The sequence below is a fragment of the Alligator sinensis genome, unplaced genomic scaffold (assembly GCF_000455745.1).
Source record: "Alligator sinensis unplaced genomic scaffold, ASM45574v1 scaffold1016_1, whole genome shotgun sequence".
NCBI lineage: Eukaryota > Metazoa > Chordata > Crocodylia > Alligatoridae > Alligator > Alligator sinensis.
In genome coordinates, this window is record NW_005843530.1 from 58,363 (window position 1) to 79,099 (window position 20,737).

A 20,737-nucleotide genomic window follows, 5' to 3' on the forward strand; every position below is an offset into this window, starting at 1 on the left:
GTTCTTTGAGGACAAAAGATGATAGAATCACAGATCATTAGGGTTGGAAGGGACCTCAGGAGGTCATCTGGTCCAACCCCCTGCTCAAAGGAGGACCATCCTCAACTATATCATCCTATGACTGTTTTCCATACAGAAAAATGACAAAAATCAAGAGAGAAATAAATGTTATTTTAAAATCCTACAAGTTTTACAATGAACAAATATTAAGCCTTACAAGCTCTAAAATACTTAGAGTAGTTAGATCCACTTCCAGGGTCCTGGGTTCCTGAAGTCCACACGTCAAATTTTTGTACAGAGACACAGCCATGAATAGGAAGTGGGCAAGGGAGATTATTATCTACCACCTGGCAGGTTTCAGTGTAAGGGTCAAAGAGCACTGTGTTGGGGATAGCACTGGTCCCTTTTCTCTGTCCAAGAAGATAAATTTGTCCATTCACAGTGCTACATCCCATGAAGAACTTCCGGGTCAAGGACTCTTCATCTATTTGGGTCCATTCATCTGTTTCCATGTCAAATCGAAAAGCTGCCCCTCCTATAGTGTACAGAGCACCATTTAGAGCTGTGACACAGAGGTCATATCTGCAGGAAAAGAATATTGAAAAAATTGGAAAGTTTCAGATCAGAGCTACAAGAAACATGTGAAATCTAGAAAACACAGCTTATACTGAGAGACCAAAAACACTCTATCTATTGAGCTTATTAAAGAGAAGTTTGGGATGTGATTAAAGTACAATCTAATAAGTGTTTATACAGGAAGGTGCCAAAAGGTACTAGAGGAAATTTTAAAACTAGCATGCAAACATAGAAAATCTAGGAGCTGGAAACAAAGTCAAACAAAGTTCTGGCTCGTAATAGCATTCACATTCTCAATAACAGAGATATGAACAGAAGTCACATTTGTCACACTTTTGTTGTGGGACAAATCTTTTTATCCCACAGCAAGATAGGTGTGTACAGATATACATGACCCCTAACTCATGACAAAAGCTGCTGAAAGTGTATCTGGAGGAATGGGGTTTAGGTTGTAGCTGTGTTGGTCTAAGGACATAGGCAGACATGGTTCCTTGGGTGAATTTGATATCTTTTATTAGACCAACCCAAATAGTTGGAGAATAGTTATTAAGCAAGCTTTCGGGTTCAAAAACCCTTCGTCAGGCTAAGGAAGTGTCAGCAGTCGGTGTGTGCTCTTCCTGGATGGGATGAAAAGTAAACAAGCCAGGGGCTGGGCTGGGCGGGGGAGTCAGTTGCCAGGCAGATTATAATGTATCAAAAATCCAATGTCTATGTTTAGTCCATGATCTCTAGTATCTGGAGGAATGGGTATTGTTTTCTTCTGGAACATCTCAAATAATGTCTTGTATGCTTGTTGTGCTAGAGCATTCCATGGCAAGTGGACAGGGCCATGCTCCAGGTATTCTACAATGCACTGCCTTGCAGCAACCTCAGCCACACTGGCACCCAGGAATAAGACATGCATAACAATCAAACCATTCCAGGAACGTTACTAACTGGGAACCAACTTGCAATTGTCACAATTCAGAGGTGTCCACACATACACTGCCAGGAGGTTGTAAGTAGAACAGTCACCATTCTTGCATTGCAGTGCTTTTGGAGCAGGAGTTATTGCCCAGATCAGTATGCCTCAGTGGCAAGTTCATGGAGTTTCCCCAGGATTTCCATAGTGGGGGCTGAAGACCCCAGTTGGCTGGATGGGTCAGAAGGCTGCCTAGACCCCACTCATGCATTCCTGGGGTGAAGGGGGCTGTCCAAGGCCTCTGCCTCAGGCTGAAACTTTACAAAACTTTCCCTAAAAAGCCACTGTGACAGGGGTCGTTTCGAGGCTGGTCACAGCATTGGCCTGCCCACCTGTCTAGGGCAGTCTGCCTACCTGACTTTCCTGCCACGCCTTTGTTTTAACAAAAGAGTTGTTTCAAGGTGAGAGGCTGCCCTTTTAATGCCCAAATACCCAGAGAATATTACACAGCTCCAAGCTTCCCTTTACCATGTCCCATGCCTTGCAGGAGTTATACTACTATTGTCACCTCTGTGTGCCCCTCTGGTGCCGGGCCCTCCAGCCCGTGTGTCTCTGCACCCCTCTGGCACCAGGCTCTCCTACACCTGTCTCTCTGTGCCTCTTTCCAATTCCGCTGCTGCCTGTCTCTCTGCACCTCCCTGGCACCTGCCCTCCGGTCCCTGTGTCTGCACCCCCCTGGTGCTGGGCTCTACCCAAGTTGTGTGCCCCTTTCTCTGGGCAGTAATGAGGCCTCCACCTCCCCTACAGCCTCATACCAAACCACCGGGCAAAAGCAACAAAAACACAGGCACCTAGGTTACAACATAACTCTCGCAATGAAGGCAGTGCAAAGGCAAATCTTCCACCCCTAGGATAGTGCATCTCCTAGTCCTGGGTACCTTGGGGCTCCTGGAGCTTTACTGTTCTTGTAGGCAGCACAAGGACAGTCTCAGGCAGCTCTCTTGTGCAGGAGCTCCTGCCCTGGGCAGTTCCCAGAGAGAGAGTGACCCTGCTAGCTCTAGCCCTGAGTGTATATGTCCCCAGGGCCCTACCTCCTTCCAGTCATCTGACCGCCTTCAGGTGCTCATCAATTACCCCCATTAGGCTGCTGCTTAGGCAACTGGCAGCTGTGGAGCTCTGCCTCACCTGCAGGGCTCCCTGGCCAGGCTGCTTCTGCCCTTAAACGAGCAGGCACATCTCTAGTTCTCTGCTACAGTCACTTAATTTTGATTCACTCCACCCCCTACTATAAAGTTGGTAGGTGGATGGTGTAGCAGACTGCAGATTCCTACAGGCTGAAACACAAGTTGTAGTATGAATGATTTAGAAAGTGACACCAGGAAGCTCTATGTGCTTGATGAATTTTGGAATAGCTCTGAACACACAATACACCTCATGGCTGCAAGCAGCAGCACATGGCACTTCAAATAAAGTTCTAGCTTGTTACAGCACAAATAGAGTCCTTTTATTGTTGCACAGAGCACTGGGCATGAAACATGGTGCCAGTAACATAGAACCACAGCAAAGACTATGCAATTTAAAGCATCACCTATATAGTAAAAAGACAGCAGGCTGCATGGAGGGACTCCAACCCCTGCACATTTGAATTTCCAGTCAAAGAACCTGGCAGCAGTATGGAAGTTGTAGAAGAATGAACTGAATTTCAGCCCCAGGTCCACCCTAATCAGCTGATCACCAGCTAGCAGGGACCGCCTCAGGACTCAAACCCCAGGGCAGTCCCTGCCAGCTGATAGGAGATTGGGATGGCCCAGGGCTTGAACTCTAGGGCTGTCTGTCAGCTGGTAGGGACTGTCTAGGGGCTGAGCCCTGGGGCAGGCCCTGTATGACATGCCACACATTCAAGTTATGATGCATGCAACAGGACCAGGCCCCAGTGGTGGCCATGATGCCCCCAGGTGGCCAAGTGACTCCTGCCCTACTCTGGCTTCTCAGAGTACCTTCCCTTTTCTATGTTGCTAGCAATGCCTTGATCTTAAAGTATGTAGGGAGGCTGCTCCAGGGTCCCAGACAGACCCTCAGTCTCTCAACTGTCTATTGCTTCAGAGGCTGAGATGGCACCAGTCTTGCCTCTCTGGCACTAGATAGTGGCCCCTTTGGTCCTATCCATGCCTTAAAGCATGAGGCACCTTAGGGGCAATTATCATGACCTCCTGCTGCCCCCATAGTCATGCCCATGCCTCACAGGTGTTACTTAGTATCAATTCTGAGGTCTCCTCCTGCCCCAACACAGCCCTTGACCCCTCAGGCCTCAAACCTTTGCCTGGGCTTCAACCTTCCTGGTCTTGACCCTTTTACTTTGGCTGTGCCCCTAGCCCCAGGCCACTGCCTTAGGGTTGGGGGCGAAGAGCCAAGGTCCATCTTGCATACATGTAACCTGGGCCCCTGGCCCTGCCTTGCTCTCCAGGCCCCTGACCTTGTATCTCACTTTACTCCAGCCCCCTGGGGTCTCTGACTCTTCCTGGGCTCTTTGCTTGGTTCCCCTTGGGTGCCCATGTGGCCCCATACCACCCCCGTAGCTGCCACCACCTGTTCCTCTGGTCTTATGCACCAAACAAGACAGTTTGCCAGCAGTTTGCTGGGAGCAAGCAGAGGAAGGGGAAGAGGCACCAGGTACCAGAACCTATTCTGGGAGGGTACCCGAGCCAGGGTTGCCTGTGTGCTTGCTTTGCTGAGGGCTGTTTGGTGGCTGCCTGTGCTTGGGTGTGTGCTCTGAGCAGCTGAGTGGACCGATTACTGATTGATTGCTGCCTGGGTGCGACAAAGGGCCCCAATAAAGGGGCCTAACCAGTAGGGCTGTGCAAAACAGCACCATTTCATTTCAGCTCCCATTTCACCGTTTCAAAGGAACAGTATTTCATTTTGCTGTTTTGAAGCACTGTTCCATTTCGTTTCGTCAAAGCTGTTTCGACACTTCGCCCATAGGCTATCATGGGGAATCACAAAAATGCCTATAACTTTGTTGTTTCTTTCCTGATTCAAATGAAAACAGCAGGCATGGTAGCGCCTGCTAAGGCCATGAAGCCTGCCAGGTTTCAAGGAGATAGGTGCAGGGGTTTCTGGGAAATTGCACCTCAAGCTGTTCAGAGCAAAACTCGTATTACTCGTAAATGTGAAGGCACAGAGAAAGCTCAGTTCAAACAATGCTTTTTATGCTGTTCTTCTGTCCCTCCCCCAGAGCACTGGGATTGTAAGGGACCTCAGGAAAGGATCACAGTCACTGCCCAGCTACACATGTCAATATTAGAGCAGTCCTTCCCCCCTCTTCCCTCTCCCTCTCCTTAGTTTCTGTTTAGCTGCAAGCAAGCCCAGCTTCAAAACTCAAAACGTTTCAAGTGCCCTTCTTTCATTTCAAAGCCTTTCATTTCATTTCAATTTAGCTGTTTTGAGCTCAAAACACGTTGAAACAGTTTCAAAATGAAACACCCGTCGAAATTTCGCATAGCCCTACTAGCCAGTCCAGGCCCAGGAGAGGTATATAAAGAGGCAGTCCAAGTGCTGTGGGAGCAGCAAAAAGGGAGAAACAAACAAGACAGTTTGCTAGACATTTTGCAGGTCAGTTTGCTGCCACTCTCTTTAAAGGGGAGCCTGAAAAACAAGTTTCTTTTATATATAAATATATTTAATTAGGACTGACTAACTACATAGTTTTATTGCAGGAACTAAAACTCAACAGCTAGACCAAAACTTAAGCCCCTTGTTTTAACTAGAGTCCAGAGTGGGAGGAAGTTTGCTTGGAAACTCTCTCTCACATTCCTTCACTGTAAACTTGCTGAGAGGTATGAGGTTGCAGGGAAAAGGGTATAGGTTGTAGCCATGTTAATCTAAGGACATAGGCAGACAAGGTTCTGTGGGTAAATCTGATATTTCTTGTATACATACCAGCCTCTGGCTTCCTTACTACTTAATTCCATTCAGGAAGAGCACACACCAACTGCAGATGCTTCCTTAGCGTGACAAAAGGTTATTTATTAGGGCTGTGCAAAGCTTTGGGTGGTGATTCGATATGGAGAAGATTCGGTGGCTAAATCTCCAAATCCGAATTGAATCAGGGGACCAATTTAGATGTCTGAATTGATTCAAAGCTCTCCAAATCTTTGGACAGCTTTGGGGGCCAGTGGGGATCATCCCCCCCCACCCCCAAATCAAAATTGGGACAGTGATTCGAATCACTGAATCGAATCACTGTCCCTCGAATTGGCCAAATCTGAATCTGAAGCAAATACTAGCCACTTCACACAGGCCTATTATTTATACCTGAAATCTTGATAAGAAGAACTTTTCCAACTATTTGAGTTGATCTAATAAAAGATTTACACAAAGAACCTTGTATGCCAGGGAAAAGGGAACACTTCAGATATAGGAACTGTAAACAGTCCAGCTACAGAGGAGTTTGCTCTGGAAGGTCTGCTTGGAAAAACAGGCACAAAATGAAAGGCAGCAGATTAGAAGACCCAGAGACATAGCTGGAGGATGTCACAATACCAGAGCCACTGCCACTTCCAGGTCTTCCTCTGCTTCCACTTGTGAGGTGTCTGTCCAGGCAGCCCCACACACCATTGAGGTTTCCACCCAGGTCCTGGTTTGGTGCTGTGCAGACTGTGACTTGCAGATTCCTTCCAGTGTCAGCCAGGTTGGAGAGAGCCTGAGACATGAGTGGTGCCTTCTGGTGATGTTCCTCAGGGACAGGCAAGAGAGCTACAGGAGGAGGTAGAAAGGCTCCAAAGCATCCTCCTCCATGAGGACTTCATCAGTTCCATGCTGGAAGAAACCTCTAGGGCTGTGGAGGGAGGACTTCCAGAGGTGGTGCTAGAAGAGAAAGAGGGAGGAAGGTGGAAGCTGGACTCACAGGAAGTTGGAAGCTTGTAACTTCTGGCAGCAAGAAGAAATCATCATCCCCACCTGCAGTGGTTTGCCTGGAGAACAGATATGCAGCCCTAGCAAAACAGGAGGAGGAGAGCATTCTTTTGGTGGAAGAGGCCAGGCTAGGAATCCCCAAGGTGAGGAGGACTGAGACCACTGCCACAAAGCAGCCCAACAGGTAGTGGTGGTTGGAGACTCCCTTCTGGGCAGGATGGAGGGATCCATTTGCCAGGCTGACTTGTTGTCCTGGGAGGTCTGCTGCTTGCCTGAAGCCTGAATCTGAGATGTCATGGAAGGATTACCAAGACTTGTCTGATCCTCTAACTACTACCCCATGCTGCTAACTCATGTGGGCACCAATGATGCTGCTAGAGGTGACCTGAGCAGATCAAGAATTGACTACAGGACAATGGCCACAAGGGTGAAGGGGACAGAGGCACAGATCATGTTCTCCTCGGTCCTTCCAGTCAAGGGAAAAGGCCCTGGTAGGAGCAGATGCATCCTCCAGATCAGTGCATGGCTACACAGATGGTATCACCAGCAGGGATTTGACTTCTTTAATCATGGGATGTTGTTCCAAGAAGAAGGATTGCTGGGAAGAGACAGGATTTACCTGACAAAGAGAGGGAAGATCATCTTCACAGACAGGCTTGCTAACCTAGTGAAGAGGGCTTCAAACTAGGTTTGATGGGGGAAGGAGAATAAAGCCCTGAGGTAAGTGAGGGATCTGGAGGGACCTGGAGGAAGCAAAAGCAGGAGGAGGCAACACAGGAAGCCTTCTCATTCTTTCTGAGAAAGTAGGAAGATTGGCTAGCTCCTTTAGGTTTCTGTACATGAATGCATGGAGCCTGAGAAACAGGAAGAACTGGAAGTCCTTACACAGTCAAGGAACTATGACGTGATTGGAATAACAGAGACTTGGTGGGAGCTTGTATGACCGGAGCATTGTTATGGATGGGTGCAAACTGTTCAGGAAGGACAGGCAGGGGAAAAGAGGAGGAGTCCTACTGTATGTAAAATAGCTGTACGATTGCTCAGAGCTCCAGTATGAAAATAGACATAGGCCTGTTGAAAGTATCTGGGTTAAGGTCAGAGGGGACAGCAACAAGGGTCATGTCATGGTGAGGGTCTGCTATAGACCACCAGACCGGGAGGATGAGGTAGATGGCTTTCTTCAGAAAACTAGCAGAAGTTTCCAGATCACAGGCCCTGCTTCTCATGGGTGATTTCAATCACCCTGACATCTCCTGGGAGGGCAATACAGCAGTGCTCAGGCAATCCAGGAAGTTTTTGGAGAGCGTTGAAGACAACTCCCTGGTTCAAGTGTTGGAGAGACCAACTAGGGGCCATGCTCTTCTTGGCCTACTGCTCAAACAGGGAAGAATTGGTGGGGGATGTAGAAGTAGATGGCAAGTTGGGCAGCAGTGACCACAACATGATTGAGCTCAGGATCCTGACAAAAGTAAGAAAGGAGAGCAGCAGAGTATGAACCCTGGACTTCGGAAAAGCAGACTTTGACTCCCTCAGGGAACTGATGGGCAGGATCCCTTGGGAGGCCAGTCTGAGGGGGAAAGGAGTCCAGGACAGCTGCTTGTATTTTAAAGAAACCTTATTGAGGGTACAGGAACAAACCAACCTGATATACAGGAAGAATAGCAAATGTGGCAAGAAACCAGAACTTTTCGGTGAGCTGAAGCACAAAAAGGAAGCTTACAAGAAGTGGAAGCTTGGACAAACAATTTGGGAGGAGTATAAGAGTACTGCTTGGGCCTGCCAGGATGAAGTTAGGAAGGCTAAAGCGCAACTGGAGTTGCAACCAGCAAGGGATATGAAGGGTAGCAAAAAGGGTTTCTACAAGCAAGCAACAAGAGGAAGGTCAGGGAAACACTGAGTCCCTTACTGAATGGGGGAGCCAACCTAGTGACAGATGATGAGGAAGAGGCTGAAATGCTCAATGCCTTTTTACCTCAGTCTTCACAGGCAAGGTCAGCTCCCAGACTACTGCATCAGGCAGCACAGTTTGGGGAGAAGGTGAGCAGCCCTCAGTGGTGAAAGAACAGATTATGGGCTGTTTAGAAAAGCTGGACATGTACAAGTCCATGGGGCCAGATGCAATTCATCTGAGGGTGCCGAGGGAGTTGGCTGATGTGATTGCAGAGCCACTGGCCATTATCTTTTAAAACTCGTTGTGACTGGGAGAGGTCCTGGATGGTTAGAAAAAGGCAAATATAGTGCCCACCTTGAAGAAAGTTAAGAAGGAGTATCCAGGGAACTACAGACCAGTCAGCCTCACCTCAGTCCCTGGAAAAACCATGGCACAGATCCTCAAAGAATCCATTTCTTAGTACGTTCAGGAAAAAAAGAAGGTGATTAGGAATAGTCAGCATGGATTCACCGAGGGCAAGTCATGCCTGACCAACCTGATTGCCTTCTATGATGAGATGACTGAGATACAGGGAGACCAGTGGATATAATATACCTTGACTTCAGCAAGGCTTTTGATACCATCTCTCACAGTATTCTTGAAAGAAAGCCAAAGTAGTATGGGCTGGATGAATGAACTGTAAGGTAGATAGAAAGCTGGCTGGGTTGTCAGGCTCAATGCATAGTTATTAATGGCTCAATAGCTAGCTGGCAGCTGGTATGAAGTGGAGTGCTCCAAGGGTCGGTTCTAGAGACAGTTTTGTTCGATATCTTCAAACGATCTGGAAGATGGCATAGAGTGCACCCTTAACAAGTTTAAGGATGACACTGTGCGGGCCAGGAGCGATCCGGGCCCTTTTTCGCGCCGCGGGCTGTGGCCAGCAACCCAGGCACACTGGGCTGGAGAAAGCAGGCGACATGCTAGAATTAGGCACGGACGCTTAACGGTTGATTTAAGATTATTTTACTTACACCGAAGATGGTCGCGGTGCAGGCAGGAAAACTTGCTTGAGTTGCAGTTACAGATAGAAAAGAAGAGAGGTGGACTAGAGTTCCTTCCCGTGAACATTCTTCTAGCCCATCTGGTTGGAGGCTCTAAACCGCGAGCCCGTTGCGCCAACCGAAGAAAGTACTCGAAGCAAAGAGCTCTGAATAGACTCACACGAAGTTTGCTAGGCTCCGTGGAACTTGCGTGCAGGGAAGGGTACGTCGAGGGATCAGGCGGCGACGGGGAGAGGCCAGAGGCTGATCACACCCCTGTTGCCTTCTTGATATTCACGCTGGGTCCAATAGGCTCCGCAGCGCTTAGAGATCTTCACGAGACGTGAAGTCTCCTCCTCTTGATGTTCGTGGAGTCCTCCAACTTGGGCGGAAACCACTCAAGCCTCTTATATGGCTAACAAGCCAATCCCACGTAGGAATAATTTAGAGCTGACCAATAGTGGGGCACGAATCTGAATACAAATGGCGGGAACACCTTGCAACGTGCATCTCCTCTCTGCAGCTAAGAAATGCACCCTGCAAAGAAAGCTACAAACGGCGGGAAAATAATTTAGCAGTGCCGAAGCACACACAAACAAAAAATCACACCCTTGGGTTGTGACAGACACCAAGCTGGGGGGAGTAGTAGATACACTGGAGGGTAGAGTTAGGATTCAAAGTGACCTAGACAAATTGGAAGATTGGGCCAATAGAAATCTCATGAGGTTCAACAAGGACATGTGCACTTAGGACGGAACAATACCATGCATCGGTGCAGGCTGGGGGCTGACTAGCTGGGCAGCAGCTCTGCAGAAAAGGATCTGGAGGTTATAGCGGACAATAAGCTGAATGAGTCAACAGTGTGCCCTTCTTGCCAAGAAGGCTAATGGTATAATAGGCTGCATTAGTAGAAGTATTGCCAGCAGATCAAGGGAAGTGATTATTCCCCTCTATTCAGCACTGGTGAGGCCACATCTGGAGTATTGTGTCTAGTTTTGGATCCCCCACTATAGAAAAGATGTGGACAAATTGGAGAGAGTCCAGCAGAGAGCAACGAATATGGCGGGGAGGAGGGGGCACATTACTTATGAGGTGAGGCTGAGGGAAGTGAGCGTATTTAATTTGGAGAAGAGAAGACTGAGGGAGGATTTGATAGCAGCCTTTAACTACCTGAAGGGTGGTTACAAAGAGGATGGAGCTAGACTGTTCTCAGTGGTGAGAGATGACAGAACAAGGAGCAATGTTCTCAAGTTGCAGCAAGAGAGGTTTAAGTTGGTTGTTAAGAAAAAGTCTCTTACTAGGAGGGTAGTGAAGCACTGCAACAAGTTACCTAAAGAGTTGGTGGAATCTTCATCCTTGGAGGTTTTTAAGGCCCAGGTTGACAAAGCCCTGGCTGAAATGATCTAGTTGAGGATGGTCCTGCTCCGAGTAGGGGGTTAGAATAGATGACCACTTGAAGTCCCGTCCAACCCTGACTTTCTATGATAAACTTACATACAACACAAACAAAAGCAAAAGTGTTTCCCAGCTAAAAGTTCTTCCCCACTCTGGGTCAATGGCACACCAAGAGTCATACCTCCCACTTAGCTTTCTCCTTGAAGCCCTCTCAGGTAGCTTTGATGCCTCTGGCCTGTTTCCTATAGCCATCTACCCCAGGAGCTCCTCTCCCTGCAGCATGCAGGGCCAGACTGCCCACTCTGCCTCAGGCCCTGGGTTTATATGCCTCAAAGCACCACCCCTTCTGGTCATGTGACTCCCCAGCCATACACAGCCACACCCTTCGATTAATAAATCAGCCTGTGCTCCTTTACTGCCAGCCCACACAGCAAACGTGCAGCCTTTGCCCCCTGGCTGCCTGGAGTCTTGTCCCTTAGCTGCTTGTTGCACTGAGGCAAGTTTTTGCTTAGCTACCTGCCCACACTGCACTGGTGGCCTGCTGCACTTTTCAAGTAACAGGAGCCTCTGTCTCTCTATTACAGTGTCATACAAACCAGCCACAAAGATATTACACTTTTGCCAAATAATATCTTTATGGCTGGTTTGTAATTTTACAGTACCAAAAATTCTAGGAACATGTGCCCAGTTGCTATTTCTGGTATGAGTAACACCAGAAACATAACACGTGCCAGGGCCACGCTAATCCTCATCTGGAATTACAGTACCTCCTTTGAAACATGGGCTTTTGGAAGCTAAGCTCTTATTTAACAGAATAACTTAAGACTTCTAATTTGGTAACCACTGAAAAGGATCAATTAATTGACATTTGAATTCTTGTATATATACTGCAGTTGGTCAAAATGGATTGTGTTTTCTGTTTTGAAAGAGGAGATGTGGGATTGTATCCCTTTAAGGGTTAAGCTGTCACTCATCTTCTGTCCAGGATATCACTGTTACACATAGCTAGAGATGGGCAGGGTTTGAGAGGGAGTTGAAAAGGGAGTCTCACGGCTACCTGAGTGCTGTTGGCCATGAATAAAGAAACCCTTGTTAAAATGGCTCCTGGCTCAGTGAAGTGAACCCATAACATGCCAGGGCTTACTTTCCAGAGTACACCACATATGGCTCCATGGAACAGAAGATCAACTCTAACAATGTACTACAATACCTTCATAGTTCCAAAGGAGCCTCCAAGCCATTGAAGAGAGCAGAGAATTGGATGAATAGCTAGAGACTTTGATATGAATTGTATTCTGGGGCAGCTAGACCTCAAGCAGCAAGTGCCCCAGGAAGTCATTCCCTATTGGCAAGTTAGGTATCAGATATGTGCACAAGATGGGATCCTGTTTAAAGGTCACAGAGCTGTAATCCCTGACAATCTGAGACAGGATATCATGAATAAAATACATGCTTTGCACCTGAGAATACAAGCTGGCTCTGGAGCATGTTTACTAGCTGGACATGGATTCCCATACAAGGACATACGTTGAGCAGTGAGATATACAAAGAGCGAAGGAGGTGCTGCAGCCTCATGAGATCCCAATATGACCTTGAAAAGAGGTTGGGACAGACCTGTTGAAGTTCAGTGATAGAAACTATATGGTCCCTGTGAAGAAACACAGGCAATAAATAAAAACACTCACCACAGGGAAGGAGTCTGAGGAGGGGAGGGACACAAGAACAGGAGGACAGCAGCGCTTCCAGAGCAGCTGCTCCATAAAGGTAGAGCAACCCCGAGAGGGGAGAAGTGGGGCATGGGAGAAACAAATGCCAGAAGATGAACCCCGGAAGACCAGGTTCGAGCAGCAAGAAGAACTTGAGCAGAGCTGATTAAGCTGGGAATTGCCAGTGAAGAAATCCTTGAAAAGCTAATCCTCGAAATGAGAGAGGAAGGGAGCAGAGAAACGTGGCTATCTGTCATAATACTGGGACAGCAGGTCTTGTTTGTTTATTATTGGAGTTGGTCTGGAGCCAATCAGGTTCTATATTAGATGAGAGATGAGAGAGACGGGGAGACAACTATGCCTTACAAGATTGAGACACTGTGAGTTCTTGGGAAGGAAGATCCCGCATAGAGACGGGGGAAAATAAATAAATAAGTAAGTAAAACACTGTGTGTTATAAATGGGACTGAATAAGAGTGCTATGTAGGCACTGTAGCTGTTAAATTACGATTATATCCAAGTTGGATTCTGTTTAAGTTGATATTAAGACCTACTTGATGTGGAAAAGTGATGACAGTCTTTCAAACAGCAAGTTGATTATGGATGTAAAATTAAGTTTTGATAAACAAAGAAAATTGCTAACCTAAACAAAGTAAGACTGTGATTTCAATTGATGATCAGCGTTGGGTGTCCTGTTCAAGAGTTACAATAAAAGGGATAACCCAAGAGGATCCCCACATGGCTTGCCAGAGTTTTACTGCAGTAGAAAACAAATAACACCTCCTGACTAATAACATCATCTATTAATCAAGGTGTGGCAGGCAAGAGTCAGACTATACTGCAAGTAGTCCAGACAGAGCAATCTGAGAAAAGAGGGGCTAGAATAATTCATTAGGCTATAAGCGGTACCCTCACAGTCACAATAGATTATTACTCCAGTTTTGGGGAGGTGAACTATCTAGAGGACACTCAAACAAGAACAATAAATCAGGAAGCTGAAGGTACATTTTGCCAGGTATATCTTGTGTTCAGACAATGAGCCACAATATGCAGCCTAAGAATTTTAAAGATTTTTTTAGTACAAAATGGGAATTTGAGCACAAGACCTTTTCCCCAGGGTACCCACAAAGCAATGAAAAGGCAGAATCAGCTCTCAAGGCTGCTGAAAGACTCACAGAAAGGGCAGAAAGAACAAGATATGATCCTTATCTGGCTTTGTTGGACCACCACAGTACCACCTCTCAGGAACTTGATAGTAGCCCAACCCAGACACTGATAGGGTGAAGAACAAAGCTACTACTTCCCATGAGGGGCATCCTGCCACAGCTGGATGAAAGGAAAGCAGACAACACACAGAGGCTGCTAAGAGAACAAAGAGACAGATAAACAGCATATTACTATAGAAGTAGAAACTTGAGGCCTCTCTGCATTTGTAGTCAATTGCTGAGAGAGCCTGGGTTCAACCCTCCAGCAACCACACAAAGCAATGGCAAATGGCCACTGTCCAAGCTATTGTTAAGCCGAGGTTCTATGAACGAGTCACTAGGCCTGTGCGAAGCAGCAAGTATTCGCTTCAGATTCGGATTCAGCCAAGGTGGAGGGACAGTGATTTGAATCACTGTCCTGATTCAATTCGACCAATTTGGATTTGGAGATTTGGCACTGATTCGGAGCTAGACTATAATGGGATATCACTAAAATACCTATAACTTTGTCATTTTTTTTGCAGTTTTGCATGAAAACAGCAGGGATAGTAGCCCATTCTGAGAGCAAGAAGCCTGCCAAGTTTCAAGGAGATAGGTGTAGGGGTTTCTATGAAAGTGCACCTCAAACTGTTGAATGCAAACTCGTACCACTTGTGTGTGTTAAGGCAGAGTGGGATGAAAACCGCAGGGATGGTAGCCACAGATCAGAATCACTGGCCAGCTACTGATGTCAATATCAGAGCAGTCCCATCCACCCCCACCCTGCACCCCGCCTTTTCCATATATGGAAGATCACCCCATCACCCTCCCTCTTCTCAGTTTCTGTTTGCTGCAAGCCTTCCGAATTGTTTTGGAAGCTTCCGATTCGATTTGGACCTTTGAATGGATCTCTCAATCCACTTCGGATTCGGAGATTTGGCCACCGAATTGGCCAAATCTCCTTTGAATTGAATTGGGTACTTAAGATTGAGTGCCACTCACACATCAATCCATACACATATATTTCTCTTTTCTTTTTTTTAATTTTGTTTTTAAGGGGTTTCTGTTTGTTTGATTATTGCAAGGAAAGATGCAACAGCCTGCAGATTCTTGCAGGATGGAACTCAGGCACCTGCTGGCTGCCTGACTCAGCCCTTGAAGTGGCAGGCATTACAAGTGCACCGCCACACAGCCCCAATGGAGTCCTTTTATTCTTACACAGAGTACTGTGCCTGAAACATGTGGATGTACTTATAACGGTAAACACCAGTCAATTGCTGAAAGGGTGGAACTGAGCCATTGCACAATGGGCACTTACTGGTAACACCACCAAATGGCTATTAATTCCAAGCTTTTGGTCAATGGAAATTGATCTATTAATTGTTCCTCACCGAGGAGCAGGGGCACCCTCCCCATCCCCCTGAGCAGTGGACAGCTCCAGAATAGCCATTTGCCCTGGGGGAAGGTTGATCAATGTGGGATTCCTGAAAGACTGCGAGACACTAGTCATGGAAAGCTCAGTGTTCACACAACACCAAATTGGTTCACAGAGAATGGGTTCAAAATAATACCTGATTATGCAGGTATATTTCTGAAATATTCCAGGAGGTTTAAACCATTTTATTCTAAACTGGCTTGTATGTATGGACCCTGTTGGTTTTCATGGTATTTATAATGATCTAAGTATTATGTGTGTCCACATATGCAGAGGGCACATCTACACATGCATTTGATTTGTGCAGCGCCCTCCATGACATGCTGAGACACACAGTGCTCCATGTGCACAACCCCCTGGTGGTTATGATGGGCTTCTGTGCTCTGGGATTCCCCCAGTGCATTGGGGCCCTGGACGGGACCCACATTCCTATCACCTGTCCACCCCATGGCAATGACCCCTACTATAGCCGGAGGGGCTTTCTCTCCATAGTGCTCCAGGCCATCATTGACCACCACAGCACCTTCACAAACATGAGTGCCAGCTGGGCAGGCAGTGCCCATGATGCTTGCATCTTCCACAACTCTGCCCTGCCAGCCCTGGTGGAGAACAGCCGCTTCATGCCGGGGGTGCCAGATCTGCAGCTGGGTGCCATGGTAGTCCTGCCCCTCCTCATCAACAGGGATCCAAGTTTTATGTTTCCCATGGGAAAATGGAGAAAACCATGGGTTTCCCATTTTTATCAGAGAAAATGTGGATTTTCCCTTTTAGTAGAGAAAGCCTGCGGATTTCCCACCTCCTGCAGAGGACCTAGGGGAGAAAAGCACGGCGGCAGGAAACAGTGGCTAGTAGTTTCTCTGCATACTTCCACTGCCCCCTGCTACCCTGCTTTTCTCCCCTGGGGCCTACCCAGCCCTGTGGGCATGACCTCGTGCAGCAGGCAGCAGAGGAGCAGCACGGGGATCTCCTTGCCACTGCTCGCCCTGTGCTGCCCTGGCGACACACCTCCAGCACCTGCCGCTGCTTTAAGGAGTGCAGCCCCATGCTGCTTCCCTCACTGCAGCCCTGCACTCAGCAGGCACATGGCCGGGGCAGCATGGGGCAAGCAGCGATGAGATCCCCATGCGGATCCTCTGTCCCCAGCCATGCCAGGTCACATGGATTTGGGATTTTTTGGCAGAGAATTTGGGATTTTTTTATCAGGGAAAATCAGGATCCCTGCTGATCAAAGTGTAGCTTTCACATGCTACTGTAACACAAATATAGAAATCAAGATAGTTCTGTCATTTAAAAAGAGGAAACACTTTGATCCCATGAAACATTGTGAGGCCACAGGCCAGTTTAAGTACAGAAAGTATCCTGGACACTTGTATAAATTTTGGAAACAGAAACTTGAAGCAAAGTTTGTTGAGACAAAGGGTCCAAATTTATATTGTATTTCTATGCTGCCCTTCCTTAGAAAGCTCAAGGCATCGTACAATACAAACAAGTAAGAAAAAATAGATAAAAGAAATAATAAAGCAGTTATCCAGAGTACACCCCAAAGCATATCCTCACCTAATAAATGCTGATAGACATACAGGTTCAGGCTCTTGCAAGCCTCAGAGAGTTACAGAGCTGATGAGTGACTACCAAGAGCAACTTCCCTAGCTTTTCTGTCAAGCAAACATGGCACACGTGGTTCTTACAGTAGGTTGTTCTCAGCTGTCACAAGTTTATCTGCTTTATGCCCAGACAACCTCCAGCTGACCCTGATAGCCTGCATGGGACTGACTGCCAGCTGCCTGAGTATCCACAGCTGATCCCCGTTAAAATGTTGGGTGTGACTGTTGCATATAAGCAGCAGCTCCTGCAGTGCTTTGTGGTCTATCAACAAAACAGGAGCTTCTCTGTAGCCCCAGTGTGCCTGATTCCTGCCTTGCTCCTTGGCTTCCTGTTTTCTCTCCCTTATTCCTGTCTGAGCCTTTGCCCAGCCTGAATCTCGGCCATGGGGGGCAGTGAGATCAGCCATGGGGGGACTCTCCCCCAGTTGGCAGGATCAGCCCCTGGGGGACCTCTCCCCCAGTTGGCAGGATCAGCCACGGGAGGCTCCCCACTCCCATCAGTGGGACTGGTCATGTGCCCCCCCAACTAAGGCAGCACCAGTTGCCCATGAAGCTGACTTGACCTTCAGCTTCTGGACTCCTAGTTTGTGACCCTTGGCTTCCAGACTTCTGGTCTGGGATCATTGTTGCACCATACCCTCAAGCCCCCATGACACTGGCTGCCCTTAGGGATTGCAGTAGAACAGAAGGGAGGAGGCAGTCCCTTAAGCACATAGGACCCAGACCATTTAGGGCTTTATAGGTCATGGCCAGAACTTTGCAGTGTGCCCAGAAATTCATGCCACATCAACCACAAGTGAAATTGTGGCCCTCATTGAGTCAATGAAAATTTTGTTATTGACCTTAGCAGAATGAGGCTTTTGTCCTAGACTTAAGTGTCAGAAGGATAGTGCACAAGTGCATCTCTACAAAATCCTTCTTATTGAGTCATATGCCAAAGCAGAACTCCTTACCTGGGAAGTGGGGAGAATGAGATGACGTCCCAAATGTCCGTTTCCATGTCTAGCCTTTGCACTCCATCATACACATCTCCATTCTCATCCAGGCCACAGACGACATAAATCCGGGTCCCCACATTGACTGCATCTGCTCTCTCCACAGGCTGAACCATGGGACTTGTGCTTTCCCACTGGGAATCACTAAGAGCCAGGCGCTCCACGTGTGAAATTATCCCTTCATCTGTGCTCCCTCCAAGCACATACAGGTAGAGGCCAGCCCCTACTGAACAATGGCTGTTGCGAGACTTCTTCATTTCAGGCCCTTCCAGCCAGCTGTTATCCCAGCAATTATAAATCATCACCCAGTCCACGCTGTACCATACAAACCCATCTCGGAAGTAACCTCCTGTCACAAAAATGAGGTTCCCTGGGGATAGAATGAAAAGAAGCATCAAGTAGGAGCATCTCTCAGCCATCACTGCACATATACTGCTTCAGTTTCCCTTCAAACAATTTACTTTATGCCAGTGGTCACCAACCAATTCACCCCAATTGACTAGTGGATCGTGGAGCCTCTGACAGTCAATCTCAGCCTAGGGGGGCTGAGCCCACATGCGTTCAGCTTCCCCAGACTGAGATCAACTGTCAGACACTCCATGATCAGAAGCAGCAGGACACGTGCAGAGTGGCCGGGGTGGGACGCATGTGGCTTGGCTGAGCCACACCCCCTGCCACCAGGGCAAGGCTGGGTGAGTGGGGCGATCCCCCTCCATGCCCTGCTGCCCTGCCGTGACAGAGGGAATTGGGCAGGGGCAGAGGTGACTGGGGCCCCAGCCAGGCCAGGAAAGGGTCAGAGCGTGGGCAGCTCATCCAGAAGCAAGGTGGGGTTCCCATACTGCACGCACCACGGCAGAGGCCCGGGGCCTGTGTGCCCTCCAGATTTGTGTGCAGGGCAGAGGCAGGTGCCACTGCATGTTGGGATTTGCACCTCGAGCCCCATGCACAAATCAGGGGGACACATGCCCCCAAAACCACCCCCCCAGGGTGTTTGCAGTGGTGGGAGTGCCCCACGCACCTGGACAAGCCACCCAGGCTCTGACCCACCCCTGGCCTGGCCAGGGCCCCATTCACCCAGTGGCAGGGGCGCGAGGACATAGGCAGCGGAAGTGGGGGCTAACAGTGCTTAGCCCCCACACACGCAGGGCAGCAGTAGAGCCGCAAGGCAGCCTAGCCTCAGGCTTCCAGCAGCTGCAGCAAGGGTGGGGAGGGTGCACGTGCAGCAGTGAAAAAGGGAGTGGAGCAGAGGCAGGCCCTGCACAACCAGGGCAGGAATGGGATGGAGCTCATCCCAGAGGAGCAGATCCTGGAGGCACAGAGGTGGGGCATGCAGCCCGGGAGGGCATGTGGGGCGCGTGCCCCTGGAACTGCACACATGGCGGGCAGGGTGGGGTGGGGCGGGACAGGCTGTGGGCAGGGTGGTGCCAGGTTCTTCCCAGCTTGGCTCTTTGGCAGCATGGCCCTTGAGCCATGTGGCAGTGGCAGTGCTGGGAAGAGGCAGGGGAGCTATGGAAAATTTTCAGGTGCCTGTTACCCAACTCCCAGTGCCACCACTGCTGCCTTACCTGAGGGCTGTCTGGCCAAAGAGCCATGCCGGGAAGAGTCTAGTGCTGCCCCGGCCCCAGCCTGCTCCATGTGCAGATCTGGGGGCACATACCCCCCATGCCCTCCTGGGCTGCATGCCCCCCACTGCTCCCTCCCAGGTGAGCCACTCGTGGCTCCATCCTGCACCCACCCCAGTTGTGCAGGGCCTGCCCCTGCTCCTTCCTGTTCCTGCCTGTGCCCGGCTCCCTCCTTCACTGCTGGGGACTCGATTTGCCCACCCCCCCTTTGGCCCTTTCCCCTCCCCTTCCCCCACAGACTTACCTGCTGGGGGAGCATGCACCCAAATACATTTTTCTCCCTCTGCCTTGATCTGCCTCTCCCCCTTCCCTCCCCACAGACTGACCTGTGGGGCAGAGCGGGGAGGGGTGGTGGCACAGGGTAGATCTTGAGTTGCTTTTTAATTCAAAAAGTGATCTCCTACCCAAAAAGGTTGGAGACCACTGCTCTAGGCATTTAAACCTCATTCCTACCATCTGGTCTGTGTGAATATATCCTTGCTCTTCTGCAAGATTGCTGGAGTTAATAGGACTCTAGATAGGTGTAACAATCTATTTATACAGATCAGATTGCAGGATCAGCACCTTTACTTCTCTTGCAGCATGTGGATGATTATGAGCAGAACATAGAACAGTGAATGCTTCTGATTTTTTTAAAATTTCCATCAAAAATGTTTGCTGAACAGTTTGCTGTGACTATTCAAAAGACAACATTGCTTTTAAATCACATGGTTTTGTTTGTATTCCCTCATTAGAGATAACTAATTCTTAAGACGATATTATCTGCGCAAATACTAAAACTAAAAAACTCAGTCACCCAAAGCAATCATAAAAAGGTTACAAGAGGGACAGAGCAAATTTGCCTTTAATCCACACTAATTTCCAACATTTGTTTCAATATTTTCAGGTTGTACTATATTCACAAAGCATAGTCTCTCCCCCAAACCATTTACTTCTCCCTTCAGTTATCATCACGTAAATCACATATCAATGGATTTACTCCTGATGAACACCACTGTAACAGAAAAGAGGCCCTAAGAAGACTGGGCCCTAAGAAGTAAGCTATAGTGTTAGAAAGTAAATGGAGTAATTCCTGGTATAACTAGAAGCAGAATCATGTCTTTAATGTTCATGCCATATGATCATAACATTCAGAAAGGCTGTATATTTCCACCTGGGCTAAAAAAATGCAATTTGAACCAAAAAGAACTCTAGGAAAAGCAAAATCACTCATGGGCGACTGGTGCCTCTTGAGTCGGGGGGGCACGTGCACCCTCTGATGCCAGTCAGCAACTGCAGGAGGGTCCCTCATGGCCAATCTCACTGACCAGAGGGGCCCCCCCAGCGGCCGATCGTGCTGACCGAGGAAGGAGAGGGGGTCCAATCTCACTCACTGAAAAGTGGCCATCCCACCGCCACTTCTGGAAGCAGCATAGCCACTTTTGCTGGTGGCCCTGCTCCATGGCCAGTGCTCGCAGGGGAGGCACCAGTGCTCCCACCTGCCCCCCCGCCTGTC

The 20,737-nt window shown here is 48.4% G+C and overlaps 1 protein-coding gene across 2 annotated transcripts; it reads right to left on the reverse strand.

Moving 5' to 3' along the window:
- Positions 1-206: 206 nt before the first annotated feature.
- On the reverse strand, positions 207-17,942 carry LOC112548794 (kelch-like protein 23). Of its 2 annotated transcripts, none has more exons than XM_025195476.1 (2): positions 17,579-17,942; positions 207-582 (listed from the first exon to the last, which is right to left on the reverse strand). In XM_025195476.1, the coding sequence occupies exons 1-2, from the start codon at positions 17,920-17,922 to the stop codon at positions 207-209; spliced, it is 720 nt and encodes a 239-aa protein (XP_025051261.1). In that variant the 5' UTR covers positions 17,923-17,942. The 2 variants fall into 2 exon arrangements, 1 of the variants encoding a protein (XP_025051261.1); XR_003092365.1 differs by lacking the exon at positions 17,579-17,942 and adding an exon at positions 16,579-16,693 and having other exon boundaries at positions 491-582.
- Between the last annotated feature and the right edge of the window lie 2,795 nt (positions 17,943-20,737).